We start from the raw sequence: 11,233 nt of genomic DNA on the forward strand, positions 1-11,233 counted from the left end.
AGTGCTTACGGTGTGAGTCATTTTACTGCATTTCCCTGGATGACCTGTGCCTCAGAGTGAGCAGGAAGGTGGGGCTCTGGACCCGGTGCTGTTTCTAGGGTGACCTAGTTCCTGAGGCCTCATAGAATGTGGAACTTTCCAGGGTTCCAGATCTGAGGTTTAAAGGTAAACATAATTCAACCGTGCTGGCTCCTATATGTGTGTAAGTAAGTCAACTACTTCATCTGATTCCTAACCTGAGAAACTGGAGAAAGGCCTGGCTGTATAGGGCCTTTCCCAGGCAGCATTTTCTGAAGGCATTTTCCAGGGTGACTTTGTCTACGTGTGACTCTCTTCTTTCCGGCTGACTTCCAAATCCAATCCTGAGGTCAGATGTGGCTCATGTGTCTGAGATGGGAACCTTCTTCCCAGCACACTTTGGAGGTGTGTGCTATGACAGAGGAACTGGACGAGGCAAACTTGAGATGATCATCTAAATGCATCTTCCCCTGTTCCTAGTCCAGTCTTCATTTTGAACAAGCTCTGTGGGGCTCGGGTTGATCATATCCCGTCACTTAGCAACAGCCTATGTAGAGATGGAGGTCATCATTAAAATCAGTCTTGAAGCAGTGTAACATCCCCAAAACAGCTTAGTTTGGGAGGTCAGACGAGTCTGGATTTTAAACCCCTGTGGCCTAAATGATCTTTCTGGGCCTCAGTTTTCTCATCTGTAAAATATTCAATAGAAATAACAGTACCTAGTTCAGAGTGTTGTGGTGGAATTAAATGAAATATATGTAGAACGGTTAGCAAGGTGCTTGGCACATAGTAGGTGCCTAATAATTAGCATTATTAGCATAATATTTATGAAATATGAATTGAGTACTAACAAAGTAGTAGTTCTAGGGGGAGATAAAGGTATAAGACTGCTTCCAGAGCTAAATTTCTAATAGAGGGAGGAACTTGCACGTGAGAGTTGAACTAACCACAGAAGGAAGATGAGTGTCGCAGCCAAAATGCACTCCAGTGCTACTCAAAGTTCCTGTTCGTGGTGAATCAAGGTTGGGCCAGATCGGAAATCAGTGAACTGCCTCCTCCAGATAGATAGTCTTGCTCTGGAGAGAAACATCAGCTAAACTATCCAATGTACCCAGTGAAGTGTCTGACATCCATTCTGGCCCAAGCCTGGTGCTAAACTGTTGCCCCATCCTTGGGCCATACTTTAAGGATGGCTGCTCTTGGAGTCTGTGTTATGTCTGCCACTTGGGGGAGCTGCTTCTCTTTGGGCTAGGCTAGATTGTGGATTTTTACAGGCAATCTGACATGTGTTAGGACAAAACAGAGAGCTGGTTAATTTGATGTCATACACTTTGTGTTTCATTAAATGCAGTTCCCCAGGATATATCATACTGCTTCCAGCCCTATCCTTGAAAATGAGCATCTTCTACAGCCAGGAGCTGTTGTTTCTCATCACCATGATCAATGAGGTGGCAGCAGTGGGTTCTCCCTGCCTCTTTGCAAGGGTTCTTAATCTTATTTTTGTGTGTCATGGACTCCTTTGGTCAGCTGTTATATCTATGGACCATTTCTCAGGATGATATTTTTTTCAGAATGATCGTTTTAATCATATAAAATAAAATCTGTAAGGTTACAAGGGAAACCAATTATATTGAAATACACTTACCAAAATGTTAAAAAGAATTTATGATGGTGATATATGTTTTATTATCAACATATCAAATAAGATCTAGCGGCAGGTCTGAGAACTACCATCATTTTGAAGATGAGTGTCAATAACGTTTTGACATATCTACAACAACTGTAATGGGTTAAAAAAACATCAATCAAGGGGCTTCCTTGGTGGCGCAGTGGTTGAGAGTCCGCCTGCCGATGCAGGGGACACGGGTTCGTGCCCCGGGCCGAGAAGATCCCACATGCCGCGGAGCGGCTGGGCCCGTGAGCCATGGCCGCTGAGCCTGCGCGTACAGAGCCTGTGCTCCGCAACAGGAGAGGCCACAACAGTGGCCCGCGTACCGCAAAAAAAAAAAAAAAATTGGTCAAAAGTGCTACTCAGACTATTGTGGTTTGTTGTTTGCCTTATAATAAAAGGCAATGCCAGAATTTCAGTTAGAGGTTAGTGAAAATAAATGTGTTCTCTATTCATCCAAGTTCAAGAGCCCCCTGCTTTCCTTCTCTGGTTAAGAACCCCTGCCTGGGAAATGCCAAGCAGGGGAAAAAAGAGAGTTCTGAACCATTTTATTACTTTTCCTGGGACAGATATTTTGGGTTCCTAGTAAAATCCAATTACAATTTCAGGCCCTGGTGAAATTCTATTATAATTTCCATTTGCTTTATTCAGAATATGAATAAATACGAGTAAGTTTTCCCCCAAATCTATATTTGGAGACCTACATTTCGTGAAGGACTTAACCAAAGGCATCTTGGGTGGAGGATTTGCATAAAATATTCATTTCTCCTAATGCAGTTAAATGGATGCTCTTTCAGAAGATTTTCTTGCTTGCAAAGATGATCATAAAGTCATATCTATTCCCATGTGGAAGAAAATTTGTTACATGAAGAAGCTAGAAGGTTTAGGGCCCCGTTGGGGGCAATTTTCTTGAGGAAGCTTCAAACAGAGCCCAAGAGTAAAAGGAATCTTCGAGGATCAGAGTGATGGGGAGGCTTCTTGGAGCAGAGAGATAAACCAGAGTTCAAAGGGGAAGGAATGAGTTAGGTAAGAGATGGGAGGGATGGTAACAGGAGTGGGGCGGTCAGTAGCTTTGGCCCAAGGTAAGGAATGCAGGGAGGTGAGCCTAGACACGTTGCTGGAGTCGGTTTTGATGGACCTTCACTGATACACCAGGGATGTGGGATGTTACTGACAGAGGGGAGTCACGGAAGTCCTTGCATAGGAATAAGATAAAGACATTTCTGGTTTAGGAATATCAACATGACCACAATGTTTTGGATAAATTTGGGGTAGGAAGAAATTATGGGCAATAGTTTTAGGATCAGATGGCAAAACTGGATGAAGAAAATTACACCTATCCTAATATCTCCCATAATTGCCTAAGGATAGGATTCACCTGGAGAACTTATTAATTATACAGATCACCACGATTTTCCTCTGCAAATGATAACCCCAGTAGGGCTGGCATTTGACAGGGAATTTATCATTTTTAAAATAGCTCCATGTGATTTTATCCCCAGACAACTTGGAAAATGCTCCCTGGGAATGTGTGGCTGATCAGATGTGAAATTGCATGTGACAGTGTCAAAGCAAAAACTGCGCCAGATCAAGAGAAACAGGCAAAGTAGATTTTATTCAAGGCTATCATAGGGAAGGAAAGCCCGAACTCAGTCTGAGCTCAACTCCACTGAAATAAAAGGTGGGAATAAAATACAAGAGGACTTTATGGGAGAGATTGATCCCTGGGATGTGTTGGGCACATTGAGTAATTCCTGAGCTTGCAAATGTTTTTCTCTGTGATTAGGTCACCTGTGTTTGCTAATTGGCACTCACCATTCCACCAATTAGCAAGTTAGGTTTCTACCTTCCCACAGAGACTGGCAAATAGGAGCCCAGCCTTTCTGGCTGATTACATTTCAAAGGGATGGTTCCTAGCCCTTGAGAAAGACCTTCTGGGGTTATAAAACTGGCTGAGGCTGGGAGAAGATTTACATCTCAATGGAGCAGAGAAAGAATTTACAATGACATGTTTTCTGAAGTAAAGGATCTAAGAAAAGGGAGGTCAAGGCAAAGAGTCAGGAGAAGGCTGAAGTTTAGTCAAACTGAGGGGAACGATAAGCCCATCTTGGTCAAGGGTAAGGTACTACTGCTACTATTACTACTATGACTACTACTACTGCTATCTTTAGGGTGGCTTCTCCCTGATACAGAATGGAAAGGAAGAATCAATGCTAGGAATGGTAGGAAAGAAAAATCAACACGTCTTCCTAACCTCATGTTGGGAACTGGAGCGGAGGATACAGAAGAGTGAACAATCTGTGTCTAGCGGCCCTAGACATAGGGAGAATGGAGAGGCATTGGTGGAATTGGAATTTCCAGTTGGCAGGCAGAGTGGTGGTGCCAGATGAACCGGTCAAGCCTAACGCTCAGGTCCTTTGGTAGAAACAGCGCCCTGCACTCAGCACAGGTAGTTGACAAGAGACGGGAGAGGCAGCAGGGCTGCGGAAGCCTCCTCTGGATCGTGGTCCTTTCTGACAGAACACTGCAGAGCAGGCTGGACCGTGCATTTGTGATTGTCAACCTGTGTTAGCTTCACCTGACACACACACACACACACACACACACACACACACACGTACACATCTTGTATGTGTGTGTGTATGTATACATATATAGAAGTATTTAAAAGTAAATTACAGAAGGGTAAGCTGTGACAAAGCGAGAGAGAGGCGTGGACATATATACACTACCAAATGTAAAATAGATAGCTAGTGGGAAGCAGCCACATAGCACAGGGAGATCAGCTCGGTGCTTTGTGACCACCTAGAGGGGTGGGATAGGGAGGGTGGGAGGGAGGGAGATGCAAGAGGGAGGAGATACGGGAACATACGTGTATGTGTGACTGATTCACTTTGTTATAAAGCAGAAACTGACACACCATTGTAAAGCAATTATACTCTAATAAAGATGTACCAAAAAAACCCCTAAATTACAGGCATTTAAGCAGCTGAGTTTTATGGAAAACTGATGACTTCCCTTTAGCACAAGTTGTGTTCGAAATTTGTCAGAAAACTTGGTTGAGGAGGTTGGAGCTTTTGGAGGCATCCTGGGCAATGATTTCTGAAAAGGTTATAATGAAACCATGGGAGCAGAGAAGATTTTCACAAAGTTACTGGGGATGTACTACGACATTGACATTAACGTATCTTCTTCTCTTTCAAGGGAATAAGTGTAAAGGAGGAAGAACGGAGATCTAAGAATTCCTAGTCCTCTTGGGCAGGAGTGGCTGGTCCCAGGGTTGCCTGCTCCAGTGAGGTCTCTGAGGCCAAGAACTGTAAAAGGTACAGTTGATTTGTTCATGGAACACCAGGCTGAGAAGAGCATCAGTACAGTGTTCTGGGGGAGTCAGATGCAGGATTTAAGGGTGAGTGGTAAAAAAAAAAGAAGCCAGGGGAGCAAATGGCTTTTCTAGTAAGTCTGGTTTTCAAAGAAAGTAAGATGTAGGGAGAGAGCAGGAAAGTCACAGGAGTGAGTTACTTGGGATATGTGATATTAATGTGTTTTACTTTTTTCCAGTTACTTTTCTTCGTGATCAGAAATGAGTGAACAATCAGAAAAAATCAATTCCACGCAAGAGAGACATGCAGGTCAAAGTTCTCCTGAGAAAAACTGTCAAATCAGACAGAAGCAACTGGTATGGCTCGTGGATACTATGATTCCGTAGTATTGGGGGAGTTCACAACTTGGGGATCTCTGAGATGCCCCAGATTTGGGTGGGAAGGTAGGCCCCATCAGGAATCCACAGGAAGGATCTCTGCTCCTTAGTGCTTCTCCTCATCTTCACCCCGCTTTCATGAAGCTGGTCTCATCTTACCTGTCTCCTCTGTGCCTCTCAGTCCCCAGCATCCTGCACAATAAAATCCTACCCTTGGAGTAGAAAATTTGTAGAGAATATGGTCAAATATTTTTATTTAACAAATCCTTGGGGTTTTTTTCCCCATGATATGCTAGTACCTGTTCTAAAGCTTGGTATATGTTAATTCACGTAACCCTTATCACAAGATACTGTTGTTAACCCATTTTGCAAAAGAAGAAACCACGGCTTAGAAGAAGGAGGAACTTGCTCAAAGCGCTCCAGTAACAAGTGGCAAAGCCAAGGTCCGAACAGAGGCATCTAAACTCTTGCTTTGCTACTGAGAATAATAGTAGATCATGCTAAGTTGTGTTTATTGAGCAGCTATACCTAAATACAGAATCATTTCATAAGGTTGTTTGTAAAACAAACCCATACACACAAACCAAAATGAAATTTTAAAGAAACATACCTATATTATTTTAGACTAACGAGACTATTATTAAGCTAAAGAAACTGCAGAAAAGCCCGAGATTCTGTTACTAATTTGTTACCTTGAAATTCATACATGGGAAGTTTCCCTTTGGTTTCGAGATGTGGTATTTCGTATACGTGTTAGCCTAAGTGTTTGGGGGCCACTCAGATTCTTTTCTTCTAAAAGAGGAGCATTCCCTTCAGTCCTGACATATGTGCTGCGTGTCCAAAATTAATTATCAGAACTGATTGAAGTATCTTTATTGCTTGTCTTTCCAATTAGGCCCCATTTAATTTCGAATTATAAATATCCCAAAACAGAGACTTGTGAAAATTTCCACTAACACGCTATTTTGTCATTTAAGCCAGATTTTCTTCTTGCAATCTGGCTTTGACTGAGAGGGGATCCTTCAGGTGGCTGCATTCTGCATCAGAGCCCTGATGGGGTCCACAACCCCCAGGGCAGTGAGTGCTGAGATGCCCTAGAGCACTGAAGGGGAGGGTTGTGTGTACTGTGTGTTCTCACTGTGTTTTGAGATACTTTGCCTGGGCGGAAGGGCTTTTACTCCCTTGTCATTATCCACCATAAAATGGTAATTCTGACTTTCATCCCCAGCAGATTTGAGAAGCCAAGGGGTATTTTGCAGGTATAAAGGGAATTCTTCTGTTCCCCCTTGATTGTTTTTTTATTTTTTTATTATACATCGTTTTACACTATGTATTTGTTTATTCAGAAAGAACGACCTAATTTGAAAAGTTTTACATCATCTTTTGAAACTTAATCTGATTAAATTGTTTATTACTCTAGCTAAGACAAGTAAGCTTTCATGCCATTATGGTAAAAGTTACAGAAACTTCATTTTGATGCTGTGTAAAGCAGATAAAATTATCTGGTTCTTACTACTAATATATTTTATTTGTTTATTTGTTTCATAGCAACAGATAGAGCGACAGTTAAAATGCTTGGCATTTCAAAATCCCGGACCACAGGTAGCAGACTTTAATCCTGAAACAAGGCAGCAGAAAAAGAAAGCACGAATGTCAAAGATGAATGAGTATTTTTCTGTAAAGTACAAGTAAGATCATGATTTATTGTATTTAATCTGTGGGATTACAAAATGCATGAATTCTCCTTGACAAAGCAATTAAATGTTGCCACTTTTTTATTATGTAAAAATGCATTTTCTAAAGTACAGTATCACCCCTTATGTCTGGAAGTTAGCAATTTCAAGAAATAGACTATAATCTCCAACTAGGCATCAGTTTCTTTTTGTTTGTTTGTTTGTTTTTTTGCGGTACGCGGGCGACTGCAGTGGCCTCTCCCGTTGTGGAGCACAGGCTCCGGACTGCGCAGGCTCAGCGGCCATGGCTCACAAGCCTAACCACTCCGCGGCATGTGGGATCTTCGTGGACCAGGGCAGGAACCCATGTCCCTTGCATCGGCAGGCGGACTCCCAACCACTGCGCCACCAGGGAAGCCCAGCCATAGGCATCAGTTTTTTAAAAACAGGCTTCAGAAGTCCTTGCACTAGAGTAATGGCTGTAGTAGGAGAGATGATTAAAAGTAAGAAAGATGTGCATTAGAAGGAGAAATAATATAACCATGGGAATGAATTCCAGTATCAGATGGGCAGAGAAGTATCATAAATTCAATTATTGCTAGCACACCAGAGGCATAAATTAAGCAGACCATCAAGGAAAAGGTTGATATATTTGACTACATTAAAATTAAGACTTTATGCCCTTTAAAAGACATTCTGAAAATAATGAGAGACAAATCACAAGGTGGGAGAAGTTATTTATGATCTAAAAGATCAGTATCTAAAATATATATGAATCAATAGGAAAAAGATAAACATCCTAAGAGAAAAACGAACCCAACAAGGAACAGGCATTTCATAGAAGAAAAGGCTAGTGAACACTCAGGATGCTAAACCTTATTCATTGGTACAGTATGGGGAAGTGCCCCCCACCGACAAGATGAGCAAAGAGTTCAGTCTTATGATATCACTGTTCATGAAGCTATGGGACATGAATTAGGTGTAAAATAGTACAGACTCCTTTTTGTTTTGTTTTGTTTTTTCCAATACGCGGGCCTCTCACTGTTGTGGCCTCTCCCGTTGTGGAGCACAGGTTCCAGACGCGCAGGCTCAGCAGCCATGGCTCACGGGCCCAGCCGCTCCACGGCATGTGGGATCTTCCCAGACCGGGGCACGAACCCGTGTCCCCTGCATCGGCAGGCAGACCCTCAACCACTGTGCCACCAGGGAAGCCCTGTTTTAAAATAGCTTGGCATTACCTATGTACCTTATGACCTAACATATTCACTCCTGGGTGTATATCCTGCAAAAACTCATACATGTACAATAGGAGACATGTTCAAGAAATTCATAGCATCCCTGCAATAGCAAAGAAAATAAAGTAGTAATAATCCAAATGCCCACCCATAATGGAAAAGTTAAGTAGCTGGTATATTTGTACTGTGGAATACATATAAATGTGAAAATATCTGAATACAGCTACATGTGCCACCATGGATGAATCTCAAATCATGATGTCGAATTAAAAAAGCAAATTACAGAAGGGAAAATGCGGTGCGCTTGGAGTTACATACACATATGGCATAATGAAAAGTAAAACAAGGAGATGAGTTTTATGATATCAAGGTGTGGTTCCTTTTGGCCGAGTGGAGGGATACAACGGATGGAGCGTGAAGAGGGTGTCAAAGACGTGAAACCTCTTTATTAAGCTGGGATATGTGGAAGTGTGTTTTATTCTTTATCTCTGCATGTATGTTTTGTACACTTTGTGTACCTATGATAGCTCAGAACTATATAGAGTATAGCATCAGATGGGCAGGAAACTGTAAGATTTGTGTCTTGATGTCTGAGTAAAGACAGGGAGTATTTGGGTGAAGGCGCAGGGAGAAGGACAGAGTCTGACCTAGGCTCTCTGTTGGCTGCATGACTCCCCATTCCCATAATAGATTTCACACCTCCTTGTCTGTTGACACCTGCATTTCCTGGTGGGTGTAGGAGCTCTCATGCTTCAGATGAAGTGCTTCAAAGGTCAATCCTCATCGGAAAGGCTGTCCTGCTACAGTAAGATAATCAGGCAAGTCTGCACAATGATCCTTAACCTTCCCCGCTTTATTGGGAGAGGGAAGAGGATGGAATAGCATTACCTAACAGGAAGGGAAGGAGGTGTTGTGCCTGCTTGGGGGCCAAGGGTGCAGAAGGTCATAACTTCACAGCCTTTTCTGACTTCAACTGGTCCTAATGGATACAGGCTCTACACAGGTACTTTTGTCGTTCTCAGGGTTTCAAGCAGCTCAGTACTGAAGGATTTATTTCAAGATGGTTTGATTTTGAAAAGGTGGCAGAATCCTGGTGAAAGGCTTTCGCTTCCTGGACTTGTAGAGGCCGACAGGGGCAGTGTCGGGGCACAAAGCACAGTGTACTCACTGGTACAGAACTTCCTGCTGTCACTCAGAGTTTATGACACCTTCTGCCCGCCACACTGGGTAAAAAAAACAGAATCAGAAAGGGACAGAAGCAGTGGTATGAGAAGACTCTTAGCAGAGGAATTTTCAGTTTGCTTGTTTTTGTTTTTAATGATGTTGGTATAGTAACAGACAGTTCCAATGCTTCTCTTGAGTCATTCAAAATGTGACTATTCACTGTAGTGCTTCTTCTTTTCTCTCTCTTTTTTTTTTTAATTGAAGTATAGTTGATTTACAATGTTGTGTTAGTTTCAGCTGTATATAGTGTTTTTTCTTAAGAAAGGAAAAATGGATGTAATTTATTGGGGGAAATTCCATCAAGGATGGTTATAGTTTTAAGTAAAAACTTGTAGAAGGAAATTTTAATAGCCTTTAATCAGCTATTCCTCAAAATTTGCTTAGGTGGGATATTACGTTCCCCAGCATGCTGGAAAAAATGAAGCCTTACTCTAGGTGACAACCCTGACTGCCTTGGTAATTGGTGCCTATTGACTGAATTTCCCAGGACATGTTGCCTTATAGCATTCTGAAGTGTTGCTGGACCATCTTTAGGGTGCTGCTTCCTCAGAGTAAAGGGAGCCTACCTGGGAAGATTGCTACACAAGAATCTATTCTCAATGTTGAGGAAAACTGCACTGTCCTGTTAGTGTCATTCTTCTCCTTTGCAGAGTTATGAAGAAGTATGACAAAAGCGGCAGGCTCACCTGCAACGATGCTGACCTGTGCGATTGCCTGGAGAAGAACTGCCTGGGCTGCTTCTACCCCTGCCCCAAGTGTAACTCCAACAAGTGTGGCCCTGAATGCCGCTGCAACCGCCGCTGGGTGTACGATGCCATCGTCACTGAGTCTGGGGAGGTCATCAGCGCGCTGCCCTTCAACGTTCCGGACTAGGAGCTGCCCTCGTGGTCTGATCGGTTTCTTCTTTACCTTTAAGGCAACCTCTTTCTCTTGGGTGAATTTTAGGGGCTGGGGGAAAATGTTTTAAAAAATGTACTTAAGACTCATGTTCTGCGAAGCCATAGAACAGTATGGAATGGGCCATCCTTCTCTAACCTTCCTGCTATGACCTCTCAAATTCCTCTCCTTGTAACCCAAGAGAGTGCCCATAGATGGATATCAGCACCGACACCTCCATCACTACTTTGCTCTCAGCTTAAAAATCCCTTTCCTCTTTGCTGGTATCTTAGGAAATGGAGTCTGAAGGTCTTCAGAATTCTGTAGCTGGGAGCTTGTCTTGACATAGAACATAGAATCATACATTTATAATAGCTAGTTACCCTTAGAATCTTACACATCACTAGTTCTAAATCAGAATTGGTATTTGGCTTGAAAAAAACAAAACTTGTGACAGCATACCAAGTCTCATTTTTTATTATTGATATTTTAATAATATTAAGATGCAGTGTAATACTTGGCAATATTTTTATTAAAAACTTGTATTTTATTTATGAAATGGAAACATTAGGACTTGAATCTCCTAAAAGCCAGTGGTTTACATTGTTTTTTATTTCAGGATCAGTATTTCAGAATATTTTTTCAAAAGGAGGAAACTTAAGTTATTATATGAAAGCACATTGTTGTGTGTTGGCTAACTGAGTGCCTTGATACCTAGTTGACTAGATACATGATGTGGTCTTTTTCAATTCTGATACATTGTAGGAGGTTTATAGAAACTTCCACTCAGCCTTCTTTGAATTTGTTTTTATGAGTCCTGTTTACCCTAACTCAGTGGTTC

General features: G+C 42.1%; 1 protein-coding gene across 2 annotated transcripts; it reads left to right on the top strand.

Annotated features, from left to right (window-relative positions):
* The first annotated feature begins 5,267 nt into the window (after positions 1 to 5,267).
* Positions 5,268 to 10,389, top strand: ARL14EPL (ADP ribosylation factor like GTPase 14 effector protein like). Of its 2 annotated transcripts, none has more exons than XM_065875390.1 (3): positions 5,268 to 5,372; positions 6,939 to 7,072; positions 10,167 to 10,389. In XM_065875390.1, exons 1-3 carry the CDS (start codon positions 5,268 to 5,270, stop codon positions 10,387 to 10,389), a joined length of 462 nt encoding a protein of 153 aa, XP_065731462.1. The 2 variants fall into 2 exon arrangements, with proteins under 2 accessions (XP_065731462.1, XP_065731463.1); XM_065875391.1 differs by having other exon boundaries at positions 5,268 to 5,363; positions 6,933 to 7,072.
* Positions 10,390 to 11,233: the final 844 nt, after the last annotated feature.

This window comes from Phocoena phocoena, chromosome 3 (assembly GCF_963924675.1).
Source record: "Phocoena phocoena chromosome 3, mPhoPho1.1, whole genome shotgun sequence".
Lineage (NCBI taxonomy): Eukaryota > Metazoa > Chordata > Mammalia > Artiodactyla > Phocoenidae > Phocoena > Phocoena phocoena.